Here is a 27,819-nt window from a genome sequence, read left to right as displayed (position 1 = left end):
TTGGCTAAGAAATAGATTGGTAGGTCAGTGGAATAGACTAGGTGAAATAGTAGGAAATTATTATAGTAATCTGCTATTTAATAAACCCAAAGAGTTCAACTATTGAGATAAAAACTTTGTCTTCAACAAAAACTGCTAGGAAAATTGGAAGTTAGTATGGAAGAAACTTAGATTATATCAACACCTCACACCCTATACCAAGATGGATACAGGATTTAGACATAAAAAACAATATTATAAGCAAACTAGAAGATCAAGGAGTCATTTACCTGCCAGATCTATGGAAAAGGAAGCATTTATGAATGAGGAAGAGAGATAGAGAACATCACCAAAAACAAACTAGATGACTTTGATTACATTAAATTAAAAAGCTTCTGCACAGACAAAACCACTATAACCAAGATCAAAAGAAATGTAATAAACTGGGAAGTCTTTACAACTAGTATTTGTGACAAAGGACTCGTTTCTAAAATATACAGAGAACTGAGTCAAATTTTTAAAAAACAGGCCATTCCCCACAATTGACAAATGATCAAAGGATATGCAAAGGCAATTTTCAGATGAGGAAATCAAAGCAATCCAAAGTCATATGAAAAAATTGCTCTAAATCATTACTTATTAGAGAAATGCAAATCAAAGCATCTCTGAGGTACCACCTCATGCCTCTCAGACTGGTCAATATGACCAGAAAAGATAATGGTCAATGTTGGAAGGGTTGTGGGAAATCTGGGACACTAATACATTGCTGGTAGAGCTGTGAACTCATCCAACCTTTCTGGAGAGAAATTTGGAATTACACCCAAAGGGCAACAAAAATGTGCATACTCTTTGATCCAACAATACCACTACTGGGTCTATATACCCTAAAAAGATGATGAAAAAGGATAAAAACATCACTTGTACAAAAATATTCATAGCAGCCCTGTTTGTGGTGGCAAAGAATTGGAAATTGAGTGAATGTCCTTCAATTGGAGAATGGCTTAACAAACTGTGGTATATGTATGTCATGGAATACTATTGTTCTAATAGAAACCAGGAGGGATGGGAATTGAGGGAAGCTTGGAGGCATTTGCATGAACTGATGCTGAGCGAGATGAGCAGAACCAGAAAAACATTGTACACCCTAACAGCAACATGGGGGTGATAATCAACCTTGACAGACTTGCTCATTCATCAGTACAACAATCAGGGACAATTTTGGGGTATCTGTGACGGAGAATACCATCTGTATCCAGGGAAAGAATTGTGGAGTTTGAACAAAGACCAAGGACTATTACCTTTAATTTTGGGGAAAGAACTGATATCTTATTATGTAATCTTGCTATCTCTTATACTTTATGTTTCTTCCCTAAGGATATGATTTCTTTCTCATCATATTCAATTTGAATCAATGTATACTATGGAAACAATGAAAAGACTATCAGACTGCCTTCTGTGGGGGTTGGGGGAGGGAAGCTAGATAAGGGGGGGGGAATTGTAAAACTCAAAATAAATAAAAACTTTAAAATGGAAAAAAAAATAAGAAACATTTATTACATGTCCACTGTCTGCTGTGACTGCGCTAAAGATTGGAAATATAAAGAAAAAAACATAACTTTCCCCTTATAATTTACAATACAGGACAGACTCATACATACATATAGACATACAAGATCCATAGTTGGCCAGCATTTATTAAAAGCTCACTTTGTGCAAGGCCAATAATGCTAAACTCTGAGGCTACTAAGAAAGATAAAAACGGGGTTTCTGTTCTCATTCTAATGGGGTGACGAGTATCAGGGTGTGTACAAGGGAAGAGTTCTCAAAAGGTATTGACCACTGGGGGATGAGGAAAGACCTCTTGCAAGTTTTTATTTGAGCTAATTCTTGAAGGAAGCAAGAGGTGGGGGTGAAGAGGGAAAACACAGTGTGCCTGAAGGACCACAGTGAAAAGACATGAAATACCATCAATGCTGGGGGGGGGGGGGGGGGGGGGGGGGGGGGGGGGGGGGGGGGGGGTGCTGTCTAGCCCATGGAGGAGAGTCAAGCACAGGAAGAGCCAGAGAGCAAACAGAAAGAAACCTTGGCTATGAAGGCACTCCCAGCACAGGGACCAGGAAGGAATATCAATATTCTCTGTATGCTGTCAACTTCATAGAAAGTCAAAACATGGCTTTCCCGAATAAAAATTAACTGGCAGATTAATGAAAGTAATCTCTCCATAAAATGTATTTAAGTTTCCATACTGTTCATTTGAATGGAAACATATGTAAATCAATACTTTTGGAAATAAATTAAAAATCTCAAAGAAAACAGTCATCACAACTGGTGGGGATCCTAGATGACGTTCCACATTATCCACAAATGTCCAAAAAATCAGTGATAAGATGAACAACTCTAAAATTTATATTTAAGGCCCATTATTTTTCCTAATTTTCCTTTTAAAAGAGAAATTATTGAGCAGGAAAATGGTCAAAAGACAGGCAAAGCATGAGGCACCATACAGTGGATAGAGTGAGGAGCCCAATATTTACAAACTACATGACTTTGGTGGGCAAGTCACTTAATCTCTGTTTTGCTAAGATTCCTCAACTATAAATAAATAGCACCACTTCTCAGGGTTGTTGTCAAGGTAAAATGAGATAATTTTGGTAAAGCATTTGTAACACAGAACTGGCATATATTACGCAGGAGGAGGCTAGCTATTATTATTAGCTATTATGAGAAGAAACACAACCTAAATAAGAAAAAGAAAACATAGCTATCTACTAAAAGAAAACTATATTTTTTAATTAAAAAATAAAACTTAAAGGATGAAAATCTAGGATAATAAAATGAGCTCTGCAGGTAGGATTTCAATTAGTTATGAAATTCAATTGTAAAATTTTCCTACAAAGAAAGTACAGATAACAAAACCCACCACCCACTATTACTGTGAGCAATTCTGCCATGATTCAGAGACCAGTATAAGTAGTTATAAGTTCATTAAATTATGAATAATTCTGTTTTCTGAAAACGTTCACTTTATAAACAACTTTTTTGAAGAAAATAGTATCTTAGATATAAAGATGTATGAACAGAAACACATATCTGTGTGTGTATACAATAGACAGACAGATGAGCGTAAATGTATATATACAAATGTATACATGTACTTTATACATACTCATACTATATATATATATATATATATATATATATATATATATTCTCCCTGGCTCTATTATCATTATTATTATCAATGTAACTGATAAATTATATTGTAAAATGCAAGTGAAATTGTAAATTATTAAATGTAATTGAAAACAAGGAACTATATGAAGTGCTAGGGATACCAGGTCCATGCTTTCAAGGGGCTCGCTCAGCCATATATAAATATATGTAAGATTTGCCTACAAACACAATCTGAGACACATATCAATTAAAACAGAAAAAGATTCTTTCTATATTATTCTGTAAATAAAAAAATCTAGCCATGAAATTAAATTTTTATTCAATTTTCTGAAATATACTTCTTAACTTGATCTACAAATATAGAAATGAAGAAATTTTCCCTCAGGAAAATGTGTTTTCCTTTTCACCAAAATGACATTTAGGCTCCTCTGATGTTATTCTTTTCCCCTTAGAGATTCTTCAGCAGTATAGTACAGTGCATTAGGGTAGAAATGTTCAAGTCTTTTTTTTTACAGCTTACACATATACATATACACTTTGGTAAATCAATTAATTTCTCTACTTACTAATCTGAAAAAAGATTATATCATATTTCTTCTAGGACTCATTTCACAATGTGTTAAGAAGACAAAATGAGATGATGAGAATACAAAATGAGACAATGTAAAAAAATACACTGCAACCACATATCATCATAAAATGCACTCTGACTGCCAAACTGAATTATTCTTCTCTTACAAATTTTATTAGCAATGCATGAATTTTAAGCATTCACTTGACAAGATTGCCACCTGCTGGACAAATTTAAAACTGAAGATTTAATCAAAGATGTAATCATTAGGAATAAAGATGTCTAAAAGTTAAATTATTAAACTCAATACAGTAAGCTATTTCTGTTTTTATTTACATATTACTTTTTAACAGGAATAAGTTTCAACAGCAATGATTACACTATCTACAGAGTATAATGGAGTGCCCCTTTTTTTATTAGTTCAAATCATAATCTATTACAAAAGAAGTATTCAAATTATCTCTAGTTAAGATGGAACAATTTATAAATGGACAATCTGAACCAGGTGATAAGCCAAAGGACGCTGTCTATGGCAGAGATGGCACTATAAACCAGGTCTCTTAACCAGCCCCACCCACTAAGTTCTGTACATCGATAAACATACATATCTGTGAATACACATGTATGATATCCACATGCACATATATGCCTCCATGTATATTGTGTTTGTTCACACACATATACCTAAAACAATCAGGCTATTTCCATCCCAGATCTTCCAGTTTTTTATTTCTCTATAAGGAGGTAACTTACCTTTCAATTGCTAGTTCCTTGTTGGACAGTTGTTGCACAGTGATTACAACCTTCTTTTCAATTCCTTGTCTCAATTTAAAGTAAAACTTCTCTCTATCCTTAGGCACAGGACTGAAATGTAAAAAAAGATAGGAATAAACTATAACACATTTAAATTATAACACATAAGGATGACCCCTAAAAATTTCATTATATCAATATATGTATTTCACTAATAATAATCATATTGTTTTAAATATATGCACAAAGATAGTATATGAGTTTTAGAAAGCTCATAAAATAGAGTGAGTGCTATAAACAATTTTTTAAATTGGATTCAAAAACCTTGGTATTTATTTTGTATGAGAAAATCTGAAACTGTCAGAATAATAGATATATAAAATTTATCTTTTAGATCTTACATGATATATTATTTCTTGTTTTTATATACTGCCTAATTTGCACTGTGTGCCTATTTATGCCCTCCTCCATTTATTTATTTATTTATTTGTTTGTTTGTTTGTTTACTTATTTGTTTGTTTATTTAGGTTTTTGCAGGGCAAATGGGGTTAAGTGGCTTGCCCAAGGCCACACAGCTAGGTAATTATTAAGTGTCTGAGACCAGATTTGAACCCAGGTACTCCTGACTCCAGGGCCAGTGCTTTATCCACTGCACCACCTAGCCACCCCTGCCCTCCTCCATTTATGAAGAAATGTATCTATTTCTATAACTTAAAATGCAAACCCCAAGTCATTTTATTTATTGTCTTTTATATACATAGCAGCTCACAATTTGAATAGCATTTGACAGAACACAGAGAACAGCTCCCTTTCAACAATTCTATGAGACAATATAATCTGTAACAAAATTTTAGAGAAAAGTAATTCAATAATTAGAAAAGTCAAGTGCCTTGCCAAGAAATACACAAAATTTGGCCTAACCAAGGCTTTAGGCCATGCTGCTGTTCACTTAAAGATTTCAGCATTTCAATGATGAGAGAGAGGGAATCCTCCCCCTGTAGTAATTGTTATTGTTTGCTCTTCCTTCTTTAAGAAGACTAAGACATCAGGGAGGTGATGACATAGCAAGCACAAGAACTGGACTTAAGGTGGGGAGGGATGGAGGGGGCTGTGTGCCCTCTACTCTCATTTTCTCTTTCAGAGTCAACTGAGTCCAGTGACCAGATATGGATAAGAACGACTAGAGATGGCCCTGGATGCTAGGTAATCAGGGTTAAGTGATTTGTCCAAGGTCACACAGCTAGGAAGTGTCAAGTGTATGAGGCTGGATTTGAACTTGGGTCCTTCTGACTCTAGGGTGCTCTACCCACTATGTCACCCAGCTACCCTTCTACCTGAACATATTCTAACAACATCCCTTCATTCCTTCCTATCCTACATGACACCTACCATGGATCTCTCTAACTATTTCATAGAGAGCCTGCAAGGATGTCTTCTAGTTTTTTGAATGTTCTGAAGATGCCAGACCAGTGCCCAGAGCATCCGTTACCTATGTTTTACTCTGCCAACACGACTAGTCACAAGCCTCTCACATCATTTTTAAAATCAGGACAAATTGATATAGTACGAAAAAATAATTCTCAAGCTAAAAAGATAAATCATTTTTTAAAAAAGATGATATAGGAAACAGAATGTTAACAGAAACAAAATGTAAGGTGACGAAAAATTTATAGAATATAAAAGGGTCATCATTTCCATCAGCAGTGTTTCTTATTCAATCATGAAAGAAGCTATAAAACTTATTTTCAATAGTATACCTTTCAATTCAGTACAATCCTTTACAATAGAATTGTACACATTTGCTTTGAATATGGAAACTAGACAGAATTTTTACCTTTTTAAAGGAAAATTAAGCCAAAAAAAGGAACATGTAACCACAGGGTATTGGATTCTAACCATGGGCTAAATACAAAAGTTTCAAAAGGAACACAAAAAAAAAACAGCTTGACGATTTTATAAAAATAAGCTTATCAAGTAGAGGATGAAGGAAGCATGGCAAGGTAGTCCTTTGTCTAGGATTCCCTGAGGATTTCAGGAAACTGCAAGCAGGAAGGAAGTCAGAAGTGGGATATGTCAGCTCCACTAAGAGTAGCAAGAGGGCAAGGGCAGGAGATAGGTAGAAGAAAGAGAAGAGGGAAACTGAAAAGAGAAAAAGAGAGTGGGAGAGATGGGGAAAGGAAGAGGAGGAAAGGAAATTTCTTCCAATTTCTTCCTTAGTGATTACTTTTTTTTTATTTTTACAAGGCAATAGGGTCAAGTGACTTGCCCAAGGTCATACAGTTATTTAAGTATCAAGTGACTACGGATCTGAATTCAGGTCCTCCTGACTCCAAGGTCAGTCTCTTTCCACTATGCCATTATCTGCCCCTCTAGTGATTATTTCCTATTTATCCAGTGTATGGCTAATTGGTACATAGGTGTTTGTGTATCTCCACCATTTTACTATAAGTTCCTTGAAGGCAAGGCCTATCTTTTGCATTTTTGATAACCCAAGCACTTGGCACAGTGTCTGGGACATAGTAGGCACTTACTAATACAGACCAATCTGACTCAGAGAACAGGAAGGAAGAAGAAGAAGGGAGAAATGGTGTAAAGAAGGAAAGACTAAAAAAAGGAATCCATGTTCTAAATGGACTCAGGATATTAGGTTCCTCACTTAGTTACAATGAAATCTAACTTTTTTAGCCTTTAGGTTAAAAATAATATGTCTCTACATTCTAGTAACTTATCCCCTTAGCTAAGAGAGAAGAAATGACTCAACTAAAGATGCAGTCAAATTCCAACTTGAACCTGAGTTACAAGGAACAAGTAATACCACCATAAACACATCAAAGTTGGAGAGAGGAGACATGGGCTCCAGTCCCATAAGGCAGAAGTCGGATGATCAAAGGGTGAATCAGCTAATTATTCAGAACCTCAGTTTTCTAATCAGCTAAATGGGGTAAGATGAGGTGTTTCAAAAGTTTACACTTTAACAACTAATAAAACTTTTAAGACATTTATTATTTCTTTGACCTAATTTACAGAGCTATCGTGAGAAAAATGCTTTACAAACTTCAATATGCTTTATAAATATGAGGATTTCTTATTAGGTGTCCAGAGATTCAGGGGAAAAATCAATTCAAAACAAGAGAAAATAATAAAATTATTACCAAATAGAATATAGCTAGCATGTCAAGTATGTGGTTAGCAGTGACCTCCATAGATTACTGTTCTTCATTAACTACACTTACACATTTGTTTAGCCCACCAAATTCTCCCTCTTCTACTCACCATGGAATAATATCTGTAGGTTTTATATTTGTTCATCAAGAATGCAAGAAATATTTTGTTCTAAAACAAAATGTTATCCAATGATATCATTATATATTCACTTGGAACAAGGAGATTTACTCTGTACTTAAAAAAGGAGAAAGATAGTAGCAAGTCACTTTCTCACACACCTAAACTCCTCTTTCCCTTTATTTTTTTCAGTTATTCTTTACAGCCAATTAACTATTATCACCTTCATCTATATTACCTAATCACTGACCTTCTTAACACAATAAAGTATAAGCCTTTAACTGACAAAAAAAAACCCAAAAAACAAATGTCATGGGGCAGCTAGTGGTGCAGTGGATAGAGCACCGACCCTGGAGGACCTGAGTTCAAATCTGACATCATACACTTAATAATTACCTAGCTGTGTGACCCTGGGAAAGTCACTTAACACTATTGCCTTGCAAAAAAAAAAAAAATGTCATCATAGAAACCAAGCAAGAAGCCACTCAGCTCAACTTACAGTGGTTTCCAGAGATCCAGCATCCTCCTCTATATTTCCAAACAGATATCAGCCAAGTCATCAGTCAATTCTAACCATAGATCATACCTGATTTCCCTGATGAGCTCCAATCCTCCCTTTTAATGCTTCTAAAAAAATCTTTCAGTTGAGGCAATGGTTGAACAGAGGTTAAAGAGGATCAGGTCTGGAGTCAGGAATATCTGAATTTAAATCCCGCCTTAGGCACTAACTGCCTGTTTGACACTCAGCAAGTCATCCCAGTCTGCTTTGATTTACTCAAGTGTAAAAAGCGAATAATAATAGCACCAGTTTGTTGTGAGGATCAAATGAGATAACAATTGTAAAGTGCTTATTTATTAGCACAGCTGCCTAGTGCTTATTAAGTTATATCATCATCATCATCATCAGTAGTAGTAGTAGTAGTAGTAGTAGTAGTATCATTATTCCTTCATTGTTAAGGTTATTTGACTAATGAAATTAACAAAAGAGATATAAAACATAAAATGCAATTTTCATTGCTTCCCATGAACTAGGAAGGAGGAAACTAGGCTTCCACAAAAAAAAAAGCCATTTAATGCTAAGATAGATAGCAAAAAAAAAGGGTAAAAGCTGGTTAAAAAAAGATTCAATCAATTATGTTGAATATAGATCTATTATATAAGTGCCTATTATTTAGGCACTAAGGCTCAGCATTAGGACATAGTAAGTGTGATATAGGCATGTATTGAATATATATTCAAGAACATGAAAAAGGGGAAATTGTTTTCAGTTAAGAAGTTCAGAACACAGGACCCAAAAAAAGGTCTTGAAAAAGGTCTTGAAAAGAAGAATTTCATGTGAAAATGTAGAGGATGAGTGTACTCCACTCAGGAAGAATAAAATCACACAGATACACTGATTTTCGATATTATTTTAAGGAACTATACTGCCATTTTGCTTTGAAAACTTGTGCACTTACTGGTCTTCTATTCATATATTTTCATTCTATTTCCCAGCTGCCTCACCTGAAGTTTCCTTTTCCATCATCTTCTTTGACCTCCAACGAGACATTGAAGGTAAATACATCACTGTCTGGAGTAGGGATAACAGAGTCCTTTACATCTGACACTTGCCTCGAAGAACGTTTAAATGCTGTACAAAAACTGTATAAAATTCTGCTGACCTAAAGGAAAGAAAAAGGGAAAACTACTGTTAGACAAAAGTTTTACTTTTCACCCCCCCATGTCTTCCTTTTTCTCCTAGTCAAAAGTGTACAAATGGTACATTAAATATAATTTCAGCAGATTAGGAAAGACTAATAGAATCTTATGTAGAAAATAGTATTAAAATATTAAATAGGATCATTAACATCTCACCTAAAGGGTGAAAACCTAAAGGGTTCCTTTCCAAAGTAACTCCGAATGCATACTGCAATACTCCACTGAACTGCCCCACCATCAATACTAGCAGATTCCCCATTGCTTTGGACACTGAGTAATTCTGAAAAAAACATAAACTTCCTGCACCCCCCCAACTCAAAACAAAATAATCCCTCAGCTTCCTCTAACTTCTAATAAAAGCTTTTAATTTGTACCACAATAAAGTGAAAATTTCTAAGCTAGAGATACTTATCCCCTGCAACAACATCTTGACTCTTGATTATCTCTTTCCACACCACTCAAAACTAAAATAAAACTTTCTGTGTCTCTAACTTATTAGATCATTTCTTTCAGGTTTTTGCAAGGCAATGAGGGTTAAGTGGCTTGCCCAAGGCCACACAGCTAGGTAATTATTAAGTGTCTGAGGCTGGATTTGAACTCAGGTACTCCTGACTCCAGGGCCGGTGCTCTATCCACTGCGCCACCTAGCCACCCCCATTAGATCATTTTAATATATAAATGCATACTTTTTAGAAAAAGTTAAATTTATGCTATGCTTAGCAAGTTAGGTTCCAAGAGTATTTCTGTTTAAAGTCTCATAATAATGTCCTTCACTTTCGAGGAAGACCATATCAGGGAAGTGATGCCATGACAAGCACATGAACTGGATTTGAGTGAGAGAGGGCTATGCTAAGTCACTCTCAGGATGACTGATGATGGCCCTGGAAAATCTCTTAAAAATATCAGAGCATGGGAGGGGGTGGCTAGGTGGCGCAGTGGATAGAGCACCCGCCCTGGAGTCAGAAGTACCTGAGTTCAAATGCAGCCTCAGACACTTAATAATTACCTAGTTGTGTGGCCTTGGGCAAGCCAGTTAACTCCCATTGCCTTGCAAAAACTAAAAAAAAAAAAAAAATACCAGAGCACAGGCCCTGAAGTCAAGAGGAAACAATTCAAATCCAGCCTCAGACACTTAATTACCTAGCTGAGTGATCTTGGGCAAGACCCTTAACCCCACTGCCTTGCCAAAAAAAAAAAAAAAAAAAAATACCCTTAAGTCTTTAAAATTAATATAGAAAATTTATTATATGATTTTTAAGTTAGCTATTTATGAACCATTTGTCAAGTTTTGAATGACAAAAAACTTGAAAAAAATGTAAAACATCTGTAAAGGAAGAAGGGGGAGGGAAAGTCTAATAAAAATAGTAACATTCTTGTCTACTTCTATTGTGCTTTCCAGAATCTTGCTCTGCCTGATTTCATTCGGAGGTAACTAGGAGGCTAGGTCAAAGAAATGGATAGAAATAAACTTGAGTTCAAGAGAAAACCCAGGAAAATGAGACAGACAGATAGCTAGACGGACAGATTATATATACACACACACACACACACACACACACATAATTGTTTATTTCTGAGTCATTTTGAAACAAATGAAAATCGGAGCAATCAGGAAGAACTGAGTTCAAATCTTACCTCAGACAGTTAGCTGTATGACCCTGGACAAGTCACTTAACCTGGGGGATGATAATAACAGCAGTTCCCTCCAAGGGTTATTGAGAGGATCAAATAAGATAATAATTGCAAAGTGTTTAACAGTCTCTGGAACATTTTTTTTAGGTTTTTTTTTTTTGCAAGGCAAATGGGGTTAAGTGGCTTGCCCAAGGCCACACAGCTAGGTAATTATTAAGTGTCTGAGACTGGATTTGAACATAGATACTCCTGACTCCAAGGCTGGTGCTTTATCCACTGCACCACCTAGCCGCCCCAGTCTCTGGCATAAATTAAGCAGGATATAAATGCTTGTTATTGTTGTTGGTATACTTGTTATTTGAATTCCTTTATAATTGTAAAGAGGTAACCAAAGATTTCATTCCCTAGTGCAAGGACGAACTTGTAACTCCCTACATTAAGTTGGTGGGCATTGTCCAGTTTCTCTTTCTTGCAGATCCTCAGAATTCTCCTCAGGAGGGTCTTGTGAGCTCTCTGTGGATGCTTCTAACAGAAAGGCCAAAAGGGCTGGGCACAGAGCTGTCTCCCTCACTGACCTTTTCTTCAGCCCTTAATCATGGGGGTTCTGCTCACAAAGGTTTGTATAAAATGACAATGCAGTTGCAACTGTTAGGGATGCTGAGAAAAGGATGGTCAGAGATGTTTGGAACAAACAGAGAAGGGCACTTTTGCTCACAGCAAGTTTCGATTTTCCTAACTGTTGTTCCCTAGAAAACACCCAAAATTGGCCAAAGACAGCAAAAATGAAAGAAGCAAAAGTAATTAGAGAAAAATGTTTAACAATGCCTGTTCCAATGGCAATGGGAACACGAGCCAACTGTCAGTCAGCAGGCATTTATGTCCTAAGCAATAAGAATGCAGAGAAACAAAAAACACAGCAGCTGCCTTCAGAGTTTACATTCTATCAGAATAAAATGTGCATGACCATATATGCATGGATCTACGGAGAGAGAGACAGAGAGAGAGAGAGAGAGAGAGAGAGAGAGAGAGAGAGAGAGAGAGAGAATATGAATGTACAGGATACAGACAAAGCAGACAGAAGATAGCCTTGGCAGGAAAGGCATAGCAGACGGAGAGATCAGGAAAGGTCTGCTGCAGGAGATGGCATTTGAGCTGAGTTTTGAAGTAAAACAACCATTCCAAATGCAGCAGTAAGAAGAAAGTTCATTCTAGGCAAGGGGGAACAGATGAAAATTGAGCCTGAATGGTACAGGAGCCACTCCAAAGTTGGGTCTGTGAGGTGAGAGAGCAGGGAGTCAAGAATGAGAAGTGACTGTGAAGGAGCCTGACTAGAAAGGCAGCAGTGCTCATAAAAAGAATAAGGACCTTTAGGAAAGGGAAGGGTTTTGAGGGAGGGAAGAAAGATAAGCTCTGTCAGGGATAAGTCAAGTTTGAGATGCATACAGGATATCCAGTTGAAAATATCTAAGACATGGATGGAAATAGACATAAGCTCAGGAGAAAAACTAGAGAAAGAGCTGTATAATAAGATAGATATATGGACAGACAGACATATACATTTTTACTTGTTTATTTCTGAGTCATTTTCAAACACATGAAATTTTAACTGAAACCATAAGAGCTGACAAGTTGGTTCAGTGAGAGTACAAAGAAAACAAGAGGGGGCCAGGACAGACTCAGGTTGGAAAGTCAGTCACAGTTAGGGGACATATGGTCCCTATTTTGCTTTCTGTCCCTTTAGGAAAGTCACAACTTCCTTGGTCCACGGTTTCTTCACTTTTAAAATGAAGAAAACAGATACTCTAAGTTCCCATCCAATTCTAATTGTGTGATACCTACAATACAAAGTTCAGGAATTGCTTAATAGACACTAATCCATGCTTATTCCTTCTTTGAACATAGAGAATTTTAGATTAGAACTTAAAGACACTTGACCACAAGCCACAAATTCTACAAAATACAAGCTTATATGGACTTCCTTTTAACAATCTGAACCATGGCGGGCAGCTAGGTGGCACAGTGGGGGTGGCTACGTGGCGCAGTAGGGAGCAGCCAGGTGGTGCAGTAGGGTACGGCTAGGTGGCACAGTGGATAAAGCACCGGCCCTGGAGTCAGAAGTACCTGGGTTCAAATTGGGTCTCAAACACTTAATAATTACCTAGCTGTGTGGCCTTGGGCAAGCCACTTAACCCCATTTGCCTTGCAAAAAAATCTAAAAAAAAAACAAAAAACTAAAAAAAATCTGAACGATGCAAATGTACTTTGGGAAATGAAGTTATGTACTGTTTCTCCCAAATGACTAGCAGACAAATACAGAATAACCCAGCCTCTCCCTCTAATACTATTTTAGTACCACAACTATGGTAAACATTCCCCACCCACCTTCCACATCACCACAAAAGGGATGGAAAGATAAAGGTTCCCCAAATTACAAATGTCACATACATCGCAATTACTTAAATAGAAAGAAACACATCACTTTAATTTCCTTCTTCAACAATCTATCTCTTCAAAGAACAGATTTTGCTAAATCTATTTCAGATCTCAGAATTCTCCTCAGGAGGGTCTTTGCGAGCTCTCTGTGGATGCTTCTAACAGAAAGGCCAAAGGGGCTGGGCGCAAAGCTGTCTCCCTCACTGACCTTTTCTTCAGCCCTTAATCATGGGGGTTCTGCTCACAAAGGTTTGTATGAAATGACATTGCAGTTGCAGCTGTTAGGGCTGCTGAGAAAAGGATGGTCAGAGTTGTTTGGAGCAAACAGAGAAGGGCACTTTTGCTCACAGCAAGTTTTGATTTTCTTAACTTGTTGTTCTCTAGAAAACACCCCAAATTGGCCAAAGACAGCAAAAATGAAAGAAGGAAACCAAAACTGAGACAGGTAGAAAAGTAACAGCTGTCAAAATTGAAATACCAGATTCCTACCATTTGTTTATCCTCACCTCTAATGAAGTATATAAGAATCTCAATATCTCTCTCTCTCTCTCTCTCTCTCTCTCTCTCTCTCTCTCTCTCTCTCTCTCTCTCTCTCTCTCTCTCTCTCTCTCCCCCTCTGTCCTTCCCTTCCTCCCCCTCCCCCTTCTTCCCCTTTGATAACTGCTCTTCACATCTTTTAACTGAAATATAACTAAGGAATCATGGCATAAAGGATAGAGAGCTAGCCTCAACACCAGGAAGATTTGGGTTCAAGTCCTCCCTCTGACCCATACTGACTATGTGACCTGGACAAGTCTCTTAACCTTCTATCTAAGAGGATGATGATCCTCCATCATTTTAGAAGAGCTCCCTGGGAATTCTCATTATTTCCCCACCTCCCTGCTCTCCTGGGCTTCATGATCTCCAGAAACTCATCATTTCACCAAATTAAATCGAGGCTGACACTCTCACTTCCTCAGCTCATTTCCCTCACTGGCTTCCCAAATCCTTACACTGATAATAGCCTTCCCTTCTCCCCTCCCCTTTTTTCAGCTTCTTGACTTGAACTTCTGGAGGGCAGGGACTGACTAACTTATTCCCAACACCTAGAACAATGCCTAAGATACAGTAGAAGCTTAATAAACATTTACTGATTAAATGGTTGATTGTTGTTAGTCCTTCATTCTCAAGGAAGACCACAACTTCAGGGAGGTGATGCCAGGACAAGCAAGTGAATTGGATTTGAGTGAGAAGGAGCTGTGCAAAGTCACCAGCCTTGTTTTCTCCTCCCAAGTCATCTGGGTCCGGTGGCCAGATAGGAATCAGGATGACTGGAGATGGTCCTGGATGTAAGCCTAAATGACTTGTCCAAGGTCTCATAGCTAGCAAGTATCAAGTGTCTTAAGTTAGATTTGAATCCAAGTTCTTTTGCCTCCAGGGCCAACGCTCTATCCACTGCCCTACCTAGCTGCCCCTTAGATGATTAAATGGTAGAGGAAACTGAGTAGTAGTTTGAAAATTCTTTGCATGAAGCAAGAACATTTAATTTTTAACTACTCAATTTTTCAGAACAAAATACGCATCATTTGGTTAGCTCACTTCACCAATAAGCACTGGTTTAAAACAAAACAAAAACCAAAACGACAGACTTGTAAAATAAACACTCTTCCAAAGATAGCTAGTTTTATACAGGGCAATGCTATCATGTGAAATCTTTCAAATTCATCTTTAACAAGTCATTAATTAAGAATTGTGACAGATACTACTCTCTTTTTCACAGTATGGGGGGTGGGAGGGAGAGAAAAATCTAAGAAAAAACTTCATGCAGTTTGACTTCACTACAATACAATGCTAAATTGTAAATGCCTCAAGAAGCTGGCAGTGGATAGTGCACCGGGCCAAGGGTCAGGAAAACCTCAGTTTGAATCCATCTCAGGCACACACTGGCTATGTGACCAAGGGCATGTCCCTTTAATTTCTTCCTGCCTCAGTTCACTCATCTGTAAAATGGGAAAAATAATAGCACCTGCCTCCCAGGACTTTTATAAGAATCAGAAATAATATTTGTTTAAAGGACGGGAGGCTCCACAAAACATCTAACAGTGGGTGATACATAAATACTTATTCCCTTCGTCTTCCCCTAATGCTGCTTAAATTATACTCTTCTAAATCTGCACTGAGAAAGGCACTCCCTATGATTCAGCTCTTTCCATGTGGCTCTGGGATAACACAAATCATGACTTCCTCTTAAGAAATCTATTCAAATTCTAATGTTATGTTAGGCTGCCTGTGCACATATACACTACAAAGTACCTTGGAGCCACAAAGACCTGAGTTATAAGTCTCTCCTCTAGACCACTCCTTGGAAAGTCACTTAACTCCTAGTATCTAGGCCAGCAGTTCTCCAAGTGTGCACCTGAGGATCCCTGAGATCCTTTCCAGAAGTAGGAGAGATCAAGATCATTTTCAAAATAACACTAATCCATATTAATTTATAATATGGTAAATATCAACAGATATAAAGCACATCAACAAAAGAATTTTGGTTGTGGTGGGGGAAGTCCTCAATAATTTTTAAGAGACGAAAGGGGTCTGAGGACCAAAAAAAAGAGAGAATCCCTGCTCTAGGCAACTTTTCAGGTCAGCATATTGTGGAGAAGGTACCCACCTGCACCAGGACAGGGAGCTTCTTATCATAGAATGGCAGTGAAATACAGGTAGAGAGTCCTGTCCCAACACTAATTAATACAGATGGAGGGCCTATTAATATTGTTTTAATTAACTTTCTCACTAGAGTAGATTGCTGGGATACATGATACTTACTGCCTCTTGAATCTCACAGGAGAAAATGTGTATCTGAAAGTCTTCTGTCCCACGAGAACTCTCTGTGAAAGCGAAACAGTCACTTTCTGTTGTCCCATCATGGCCACGGGCACAAAAGAGGATTTTGTAGATTGGGAATGATGCAATTTCCACATTGCTGGACTGATTTATTATTCTGCAAAATAAAGGTGACAGAAGAGCCCCAGATTTATTTTTCATTGCTCATTTCCTACTTTAGGATTGCAATTTAGAAAGAAAGGCTGCCCAATTCAAGGATCAAAAGAGCTTTGAAATAAATCCAGACTGAAATTGGACTAAGATCCCATTAGTATGTGCAATGTATAAAATTTAAATAGAGGCCCAGAAGCTCACAATAATACAGTAAAACCACAACAATTGCAACTAGGCCAGCACTTTTTTTATTGTTTTTTAAATTTTACAATTTTTCCTCCACCCTCCCTCTCCCTTCCTATCCCCCATAGAAGGCAGTCTGATAGTCTTTACATTGTTTCCATGCTATACATTGATCAAAATTGAATGTGTTGAGAAAGAAATCATAACCTTAAAGAAAAAAAATAAAAGAGATAGCAAAATTACATAAAGATAACAATTCTTTCTTTGGATACAGATGGTATCACAGATACCCTAAAATTGTCCCTGATTGTTGCACTGATAGAATAAGCAAGTCCATTAAGATTGATGATCACCCCCATGTAATGGTGGTACAATGTTCTTTTGGCACTGGCTCTGCTCATCTGGCTCAGCATCAGTTCATGCAAGTTTTTCCAGGCTTCTCTGAATTCTCATCCCTCTTGGTTTCTAATAGAACAATAGTGTTCCATAACATGCATATACCTCAATTTGTTTAGCCATTCCCCAACTGATGGACATCCCCCAATTTCCAATTCTTTGCTACCACTAACACAGCTGCTATGAATATTTTTGTACAGGTGATGTTTTTACCTTTTTTCATGATCTCTTCAGGGTATAGACCCAGTATAAGTATTGCTGGATCAAAGGGTATGCACATTTTTGTTGCCCTTTGGGTATAATTCCAAATTACTCTCCAGAAAGGCTGGATGAGTTCACAGCTCTACCAACAATGTATTAGTGTGCCAAATTTCCTACGTTCCCTCCACCATTGATCATTGTCTTTTCTAATCATATTGTAAGCCAGCACCTTCTAATAAAAAACTGACAACTAGGATGGACTGAAGTTACTGTCAATAGTTACTAATTGAGATCAACAAATGCACATTCAAAATTTAACTCCCTTACTGTTTCATGAGCAGTCATTAGCCATGCAAACAAATGAGATGTCATATGTAAAGAGCTTGACAAACTTCATAGCATAGCATAAATGTTAGTCAATTGTCCTATTTCTTCTATTTCTATTTCCTAATTTTTTGTCTCCAAAACTGGTCATAAGTGATCTATTATTTACATATATATTCACTGTTACAGGAGAAAATGCAATAGAATACTACATAAAGATAGAACTAAAACAGGTCAGAAGTTTAACCCTCCAGAAGCAAAGAAAACATTTGATTCAAGACCTTGCTTAGAGATGATTCCTACTTGTCAGATCTATGGAAAGGGGAGCAGTTTATGACTAAGGAAGAGATGAAGAACATCACTAAAAACAAACTAGATGATTTCAATTACATTAAATTAAAAAGCTTTTGCACAGATAAAACCACTGCAACCAAGATCAAAAGAAATATAGTAAACTGGGAAACAATCTTTACAACTAATGTTTCTGACAAAGGACTCATTTCTAAAATATACAGAGAACTGAGTCATATTTAAAAAAAAAAAGCCATTCCCTAGTTGATAAATGGTCAAAGGATATGCGAAGGCAATTTACAGATGAGGAGATCAAAGCAATCCATAGTCATATGAAAAATTGCTCTAAATCATTATTTATTAGAGAAATGCAAATTAAAGCTTCTCTGAGGTACCACCTCACACCTCTCAGACTAGCCAATATGACCAGAAAGGATAATGTCATTGTTGGAAGGGTTGTGGGAAATCCGGGCCACTATTACATTGTTGGTGGAGCTGTGAACTCATCCAACCTTTCTGGAGAGAAATTTGGAACTCCACCCAAAGGGCAACAAAAATGTGCATACCCTTTGATCCAGCAATACCACTACTGGGTCTATACCCTGAAGAGATGATGAAAAGGGTAAAAACACCACTTGTACAAAAATATTCATAGCAGCCCTGTTTGTGGTGGCAAAGAATTGGAAATGGAGTGAATGGCCATCAATTGGGGAATGGCTTAGCAAACTGTGATATATGTATGTGATGGAACACTATTTCTATTAGAAACCAGGAGGGATGGGAATTCAGAGAAGCCTGGAGGGATTTGCATGAACTGATGCTGAGTGAGATGAGCAGAACCAGAAAAACACTGTACACCCTAACAGCAACATGGGGGCGATGATCAACCTTGATGGACAGCTCATTTCATCAGTGCAACAATCAGGGACAATTTTGAGGTATCTGTGATGGAGAATACCATCTGTATCTAGATAAGAACTGTGGAGTTTGAACAAAGCTCAAGGACTATTCCCTTTAAATTAGAAAAAAACTGCTATCTTATTATCTGATCTTGTTATCTCTTATACTTTATGTTTCTTCTTTAAGGATATGATTTCTCTCTCATTACACTCAATTTGGATCAATGTACAACATGGAAACAATGTAAAGACTGACAAATTGCTTTCTGTGGTGGGGGAAGTAAGACTGGGGCGGGGGGGGAATTGTAAAACTCAAAATAAATAAAATCTTTAATTATAAAAAAAGATTCCATCAGTCTAGGGTTGCAAGATTCAATGAAGCTTGGGCTCCAAAGTAAAGTATAGAATAGAGGCTTGGACTAAGGGAAAATCATATCCCAGAACTAATGGAAAGAGGAAGGTGCAGTCTGAGAATAGTAAATAGTCATTCCTCACCTCCCTGAAAGTACAAAAATGAAAGAAAGGAGGAAAGTAAGGGAGAGAACCAATGTCTCTTCCTTCTGCTTTCCACCTAAACAGTCAAACATAGTCAAATAATAAGGCCTTCTGGTGTTGAAATTGAATCTTCTTCCCATCCACCTGACCACCTCCTTTCCTCCTAATTTATAAGTGGCCAGTATAAAGGGGGCATAGAGGAACATGAGATTGCAAAGGGGAACGTGGACATCACATACAGACCATCCCAAAGATCAAAGAAGTATAATTTACAAACTGTACCATATATTAACTAAAATTCACATCCTGGTAATATGTGCTGGATCGGGGAAACCATCTAAGTGCTGTTTGTCAAGGTTCTGATCCTGTAATATGAAAATTCCATACCTCCTCAAAGAATCTCAGAAAAGAGGTAACAACTTTGAGATGAAGACTTTGAAGTTTTAATTATAATTCTGAGATGACTTGAATGTTAATGAACTAATCTCAAAGTGGCACAGATAGGAGTTGGTCTGTTCCTCCAAAAACCATTATAAAAATGAGACTACAAACTCCTGCCCTCAAGCTCTCTTCCATCAGGACCATGCTGCTACATGTTCCAAATTCTAATCCTCTTTCCCTTGATGCCTGTTTCCCTTTACCATCCTATTTCCTGTTCCCATGCCACTACTCTATGTCTCTGGATCACTTTTAATCATTTATCTCTGCCTTTAATAAGGTTTTTGCCCCCATATACTCCAGGTTTACATAAGGTGTGACTGCCACACCATTTCATAATGCCAGTAGTGGTCTTTCCTAGTGAAAACCTATAGAAATAGGCATTCCTGCCCCCATTTCATAATTCTATAAATTATCAATTCATTTCTGGTTACACTTGGCAAACAGGAAGCAAGGGTTTAAAACAATCCTGGATCGCCATTTACATGCACAATTAAAATAATTGAATTCAAAGACAGTTTTATGTGGGATTTTTTAAAAATTAACTCAAGGACATTATATTTTGACATGGCTAATGGTGGCAATATATTTTGCTAAACTATACATATTTGTGATGAGTTTGTTTTTCCTTACTTTCTCAAAGTGGGAAAGGGAGAGTGAGGAAGGGAAAGAATTTGAAGCTGAAAATAAAACTGTATTAAAAGTAAGGAAATAAATAAATGAATAAAATTCAACTCAAGTTTATATCTTTCTTGAAGAGTCAGAAAACAATTAGAACTCACCTTACAGGGGTAGCTAGGTGGTACAGTGGATAGAACACTGGCCCTGGAGTCAGGAGTACCTGAGTTCAAATCCGGCCTCAGACACTTAATAATTACCTAGCTGTATGGCCTTGGGCAAGCCATTTAACCCCATTGCCTTGCAAAAACTTAAAAAAAAACTCACCTTACAGAGCCTTCTGGAACATTTGGCACATAGAGAGTTACAGGGAAGGGAAAATGGCTTGAAGATTTCATGGTTGCCATTGCTCGTAAAGCTTCTACTTCATTTCGAGGAGAAGAAACTTTCATACATCCTAAGTAAGTCAGTTTATTAAATAATACACTATCTTCCTCTGGTGGTTCACTGGGAGAAGGTGGTCGGAGAGTGGAAACTTCTAAAAAGAAAAAAATAGAAAAGGGATATGCTTACCAGAAAAAAATAAAATAAAACAAAAAACCTTACATCTGATGATGAAATGATTGCATTTCATGTCAGAGAACATGGATTCAAATCTTGTCTCTTTTAAATACCATTTATGTGACCTTGAAAAAAGACTCTTTGGGCCTCCATCTGTAAACTGTAAGTAAATGGTTGAAGTCCTTCTAAAAATCAATCAGTCAAGAGGTATTTATTACTCTCTTTCTCCACTATGCCATGAGATACAACATGGCCGAGTGGAGAGAGAGCTAACCTTGGAGTCAGGAAGACCTGGAGGTTCAATATCCACCTCTGATACATAGAGTGATAAAAGTGATTTATACTGTCACTGTCAAGTAATAATACTTTTAGCTCCAAAAAAGGTACTCATCTGCACAGCTGAATAAAGTTCCTTGCCAAGGACTGCCTACCCCAAGGAAATTCAATGAAAAATAATCCATGATCCTATAAACAAAACCTGCCTCTGAGTACAACTTTCATATTTCTGTTGATGATGATCTGATGTTCATCTTCTGTCCCCTAAAAACAGACTAAAAACTTAAGAATTATCTTTTACTCTTCCCTCTTCCTTATCACAAATGTCAACCTTTCTTGACCCTATTTCCATCAACTCTCATATAAAGGTTCATCTTTCCACTCCTGAACTTGGGCCTTCATGATTTGTCTGAGTTATTGTTAAGAACCTCCTTCCTTACTGTAGATCAATTAATAAATCAAGAAATACTCTATGTGTCGGATCTATGGAAAGGGAAGAAATTTATGACCAAACAAGAAAGAGTACATTATAAATTGAAAAACAGATGAATTTGACTTTATTAAATTAAAAATGTTTTGCATTAATAAAACCAATGCAGCCAAGATTAGAAGAAAAACATACAAAATTTTCACAGCTAGGGGTTCTGATAAAAGTCTCATTTCTAAAATAGCGAACTGAATCAAATTCATAAGATTACAAGTCATTCCTCAAATGATCAATGGTCAAAGGATATGAACAAAGGAAGTTTTCAGACAAAGAAATTAAAAGCTAAATATATAAAATCATAAGAAGAAATGCTCCAGAGGCAATTGGGTGGCACAGTGGATAGAGCACTGGTGCTGGAGTCAAGAAGGTCTGAGTTCAAATGCAGTCTCACTTAATACTTAGTTGTGTGATCCTGGGAAAGTTATTTAACCCCAATGCCTAGCAAAAGTCAATAAAAAAAAAATACTCCAAATCATTATTGATTAGAGAAATGCAAATTAAAAGATCTATGAGCTAGAACCTTGTGCCTAACAGATTGGCTAAGATGACTACAAGGGAAAACGATAAATGTTGGAAAGGTTGTGGGAAAATTAGGACATTAATATACTTTTGGAGGAGTTGTGAACTAATCCAACCATTCTGAAGAGCAATATAGAACTATGCCCAGAGCAATAAAACTTATCATACTGTTTGACCCAGGAATACCAATTCTAGGCTTATATCCAGAAGAAATCATAAAAAAAATGGGCAAAGTTTCAGATGTTTAAAAAATATTTATAGCAGATCTTTTTGTAGTGGCAAAGAATTAGAAACTAAGAATATGTCCATCAATTCCATCAAATGGGGAATGACTGAACATTATATGGTATATGAATGTTATGGAGTACTATTGTTCTATAAGAAACCACAAATGGTCGGACTTTAAAGAAGCATGGAGGGGCGGCTAGGTGGTATAGTGGATAAAGCACCAGCCTTGGAGTCAGGAGTACCTGGGTTCAATTCCGGTCTCAGACACTTAATAATTACCTAGTTGTGTGGCCTTGGGCAAGTCACTTAACCCCGTTTGCCTTGCCAAAAACAACCAAAAAAAACCTAAAAAAAAAAAAAAAGAAGAAGCATGGAATGAAGTGAAGGAAGCAGAACCAAGGGAACATTGTATATATTAGCAACAACATTGAGTTGATCAACTATGACTGTCACAGCTCCTCTCAGCAGTACAGAGATCTAGGACAACCCTGAGATGGGCAACTTCATTCACAGCCAGAAGGGGAAAAAACAAAAAAACGAAGAACCACAGAATCTGAAGAGACACTATGTTCAGTTTTTTAAAACTCCTCTTATGTTTTTCCTAGCCCTCTTATGTTTTCCCTTAGACCTAATTCCTCATTCACAAAATGACCAATATGTAAACATATTAAACACAAATGTACAAATACAACTTTTCCTAGACTGTATGCCACTAAAAGGGGGGGGGGGAAGGAAGAAGGATAGAAAAATATGCAAGTGGATGAATGTTGAAAAAATTTTCATGATATGTAACTGGAAAAATAAAATAAAATATCAATAAAGAAAAAAGAAAAAGAAAGAATCTCCTTCTTGGTGCCCCTTGCCTCTCAGGGTCTCCCCTTCCTATCAGCCCTTCATGCTATTCATGTTTTTAATGCATGTCTCAAGTAATTCCCTAACTCTCAATGTTTCCCAACACTTATTTTATCAAATAAGGTACTCAGCGTGGCATTCAAGACCCATAACAACTTGGTTTCAACCAACTTTTTATCCAAGCTTCCTCTTTAAAAATTCTATGTTCCAGCCAAAACACAACATTCACTGTTTCTTATATTTGGCCATTCTTTCCTCTTTGATCTCTCTCTGGGCCCTTGTTCATGATGCTCCCTTGTCCCATTTTCAAATCACTTGAATACCTCCCCCACCTCTTCATCTACCTAGTGACCCTGTTCTTAATAGAAACTAGTCTGATTCTTCTTAACGGAAAACAGTTTTGTCCTTGCATTTTTCATGGTACTTGTTCTCAATCTTTCCTTTGCATTTATTTCACAATCTTAAGAGTTATTTTTATAAATATGTCTCCCCATTACTATACTATAAGCTCTTTAAGGGTAATGACTGTGTGATAGGAATTAAATTTGCTTTTCTTGGAATAATTCAGTATCCTTTCAAAGGAATTAAGGTCATTCTAGGGATTTGATTGGCCTTGAAAACTAGTAATTGAACCACTGGGTAATTTCCTTGTTGCCTAAGGCATAAAAATTCATTCACAAAAGTTGATATTACTAAATTAAAATTTGATGAAATTCTCAGTTTCCTAGAAGCAGAACTTCTTTCTGACTCAGAATTGATGCCTTCAACAATTTTGTGAAGGTAAAAGATCCTAAATCTCAATTCTTAGTAAATAATACCTTATTAATCCTATTTCAAGTTTTTATGTTTACTGGATTTTCTGACCCAAGACTGGATTCAGTTTCCTCATCTCTGTTTTTGATTCTCCTAGACTTCACCACTTTAACTCAATGATCTTTTCACTCTGGAACTTCCCTCAAGATCCCCTGGGACCTTCTCATCTATCTAGTGGATCAACCCCCAACTCCCATCAATGAGAGCCCCTCCATTTCTTCATTCCCCTCCTAGCTATGGGTCTGACTCTACAGCTTTTGGCCTCATGCCTTCTCAGGGTGTGTTTTTTCCCTCCTGTCAGAACCTCCTTTTAGGCTTTCTCTTCTAGTAGAATGCTAGCTCCTTGCAGCAGCACCACCTAGCCTCCTTTTGCTTATATTCTCAGTCATAGTATCTGAAACATAATAAGAGATTAATAAATGGTTCTGTAGCCTGCTTTGCCTTGCCCAGACTCATCAACAACAAACAATCATTTCATAACTGGGTCCTCAATGTTTATTTCGTGGTACATATGTAATAAATGTTTGGAAAATTTAAGAGAAAATTACATACTAATCAAACAGCAAGAGCACTGGTAGATGGTCAGTACAGAAAAGGATCTTATTCTTACAAACTGAAACTGAAACAGAAAGGTGTTTCCTATGCAAAAGTTTTTTTTAAAAACCTTTTTATCTTGTCTGCTTCAGATTTAAAATGGAATTTCCATAAATTACAATACCAAATTCTTTATTCTATATCTACCAAAATAAAAGAGGCAACTGTATACTGGGAAAGAATAACAACACAAGAAAAAAATTTCATGTAAGCCAGATGGAGCTCCCAGCATGTAAACTATTTTTATCATTTGTGTGTGTTTTCCCAAACAACCTGACTCATACCTATTCTTTATCGTGCTCACTTTCATCCTTGTCATACAGAAACGTGTGTGTGTGTGTGTGTGTGTGTGCGCACGCGCACGTGTGCAAAATGTGGGGGGGGGGGTCAGAAGACAAAGAAAGAGAAAAGAGAGCTGATTGTAAAAACAATTATATTGGGATGGCTAGGTGGTGCTGTGGATAAAGCACCGGCCCTGGAGTCAGGAGTACCTGAGTTCAAATCTGACCTCAGACCCTTAAATAATTACCTTAGTTATGTGGCCTTGGGCAAGCCACTTAACCCCATTTGCCTTGCAAAAAAAAAAAAATTATATTATTGAGATATAATATAATTCAACAGACATTTATCAAATTCCTATGTACAGTATAATGTACTAGACAATAGGGAAGATTCAAAGAAAATCTCAGTAATATCATGAATACCTCATTTATATAGCACAATATGGGGAGGAGAATAGAGAGAGATAAGATGCAAGAAAGTTGAGGGATGTGGGAGAGAGAGTGTGTTAATTGAAATCATCAAAAAACAAACTTTCAAAACATATCTTGACAGAAATATAGCCAAAATTTCCCTTCTTTAGTAAACTGAACATACTTCTCTTGATGAGGACTCACAGTCATTGCTATGAATATTCATAGCTATATTATGTTTCAATACAAGGATACCTTATGAGTTTATTAACTTGAATGTCGACGACTCCTATATGTTCTTTTCTCCCTCTCATGCCTGTCCTGCTCAGTCTGCTTCTCACTGTCCTTACCATCTAAATCTGCTTCTCTCAGTCACTTGCTGTTTGTACTTTTTTCCTCTTCACTTTTCTTCCTTTTATCCCTCCCTGTCTCCTTTTGTTTCTTCTGCTCCAAAAAAATCAGCTTTTGTAGCTTTTCTAACTACTGCCAAGTATAAGCAGGTGAATCAACTAACCATATTGGGGCTCTTTAAAAACCCTTAGGTCTACAGTATCTCAAGTTTTTTTGGTAATGTTCCCACCTAAAGTGTTCGCCATATTCATGCCTGAATATGAGGCTCTGTGGCTAAGAAGTAGGCAAGTCAATTTACATTTATTAAGCATTCACAATATGCAAAGCACTTTGCTCAGTACTAGAGATATGAATATGAAAAACTAAAGATCTTCCATGAAGGATTTATGATCAAGTAGGAGATGGAAAATACATACATATATATACATATACACACACACACACACACACACACACACACACACACACGTAGAACATGAGGTAGATATTGAGACAGAGTTCTAGATCACTGGCTTCTGAAATGAGGCCACCCCGGAAGGCATAGCATGATTCCTAAATAGGAATCAACCAATCATAGCACAGGAAGGTGGGCAGCATCTAATCCTGCCAAGACAGTCAATCATAGGAACTGTTTCCAACACAATCACACTTACTCTTCACACTTCCCCATTTTTACCCCCTCCCTCCAAATGTGCAAGTCCCCAAACCTCCTTCTTTCTGAGCCAGATCCAAATGTCAGCCTCTGCAGGGAATTACAACCTAACTCTGAAATGAGCCCACACAAGTAGCTAGTCAGCTGCCCATTAATTCTCCAATTCTCCACCCTTAGCTTAAGTACTAAGGAAAAAAATTCTTGATAGAGGTTTATGACCAAGAAGAGTTTGAAAATCACAGTTCTGGGAAATGTTGACAAGGCAGAGAGTATATTCAAGGAACTAGGGAAATTTTCATTGAGAAAACAGTACCCAAGTGCCATACAGCCACAAAGAAGAAGGATTTTCACAGGAAGAAAAAATGAGGATCTACAGCACAGGCCCAGAAGATCCAATGCAGGGGTGGATGGGAGATAGAAACACAAATTTAAAGCACTACAGTGGAGAGACTGTGCATGGGGCTCTGGAAATTAGGCTGGAAAGGTTGGTTGTAATCAGAAAGGAGAGAGCCTTTAATGTTTACCAAGTAATTTTCCTTAAATATGACCATACAATTCCCTTACTTAATCAACTCTAGGGGCTCCTGATTACCTCTAAGATCAAATATAAATTCCTCTGTTTAGTATCTAAAGCCCTTCACAATCTGGTCCCAACCCATCTTTCCAGACAGACTGGATATTACTCCCTTTTCTGCACTCTGTGATCTGGTCAAATAAATTATTGCCCAGATGTATTCTTTCCTCATCCCTAACAAAATTTCTCTCTTCACAGCTCAAGCAATAACTTCTATAGGAAGACTTTCCTCTACTCTTACCACCCCCCCCAATACTTCCATTAAAGCTTAACTCGTCCCTTAAACTACTGACCACCTGACTGTTGTCCCAGGTCACAGGCTCTTGGAGTTATAGAAACTAACCTCAACCCAAGCAGATGTACAGGCAAAAGCCCACCAACCCTGGCATCTGTTATCCTGAATTTAATCTCTATGGTACCCCAAAGTAAGTTGCTACCTTGCCTCTCCTTTTTATTTCTCAATGGCACAGAAGGCTTTGAACATAATGAACCAACACCAGCAGTTTGGCACCTTCACTGCTGATGTCATTATGCGACCCTTGTCCCCAAAAATGACTCCTCTTCTGAACATGCCTATTGAGCATCAACATACTTCTATAATCTAAGTTTATACCTTTGCATTATCCTCAACTCCTCACTCTCCCCTCACTCCATATATCCAATCAATTGCCACAGATTGTCCTTTCTACTTCCACCCATCTCTCACATCCATCACCTCTTCTCTAGTCAAATAGTCACCATCCTCATTCAGGCCCTCATCATCTCCAAGATGGATTATTTTAATTGTTCTCTAATTGTTCTCCATGCCTTTAAGTTTTTCCCACTAAAATATACTCTTTACTACCTGCCAAAATGACATTTATAAATCAAGAATCTGATC

At 37.2% G+C, this 27,819-nt stretch overlaps 1 protein-coding gene across 10 annotated transcripts in view; it reads right to left on the bottom strand.

Annotated features, from left to right (window-relative positions):
* Positions 1–27,819, bottom strand: part of RABGAP1L (RAB GTPase activating protein 1 like) — a 716,515-nt gene that overhangs the window by 569,738 nt on the left and 118,958 nt on the right. For all 10 annotated transcript variants that reach the window (XM_074222075.1, XM_074222079.1, XM_074222077.1 and 7 more), the window contains 4 exons: positions 20,668–20,878; positions 16,325–16,499; positions 9,263–9,420; positions 4,478–4,588 (listed from right to left, as the gene is read on the bottom strand). In XM_074222075.1, coding sequence (XP_074078176.1) covers positions 4,478–4,588; positions 9,263–9,420; positions 16,325–16,499; positions 20,668–20,878 — 655 coding nt within the window. The remainder of the gene's footprint in view (positions 1–4,477; positions 4,589–9,262; positions 9,421–16,324; positions 16,500–20,667; positions 20,879–27,819) is intronic.

Source organism: Macrotis lagotis, chromosome 2, assembly GCF_037893015.1.
Source record: "Macrotis lagotis isolate mMagLag1 chromosome 2, bilby.v1.9.chrom.fasta, whole genome shotgun sequence".
Classification (NCBI taxonomy): Eukaryota; Metazoa; Chordata; class Mammalia; order Peramelemorphia; family Peramelidae; genus Macrotis; species Macrotis lagotis.
The sequence above is the reverse complement of the archived record's forward strand: the minus strand, read 5'-3'. Positions and strand labels throughout refer to the sequence as shown.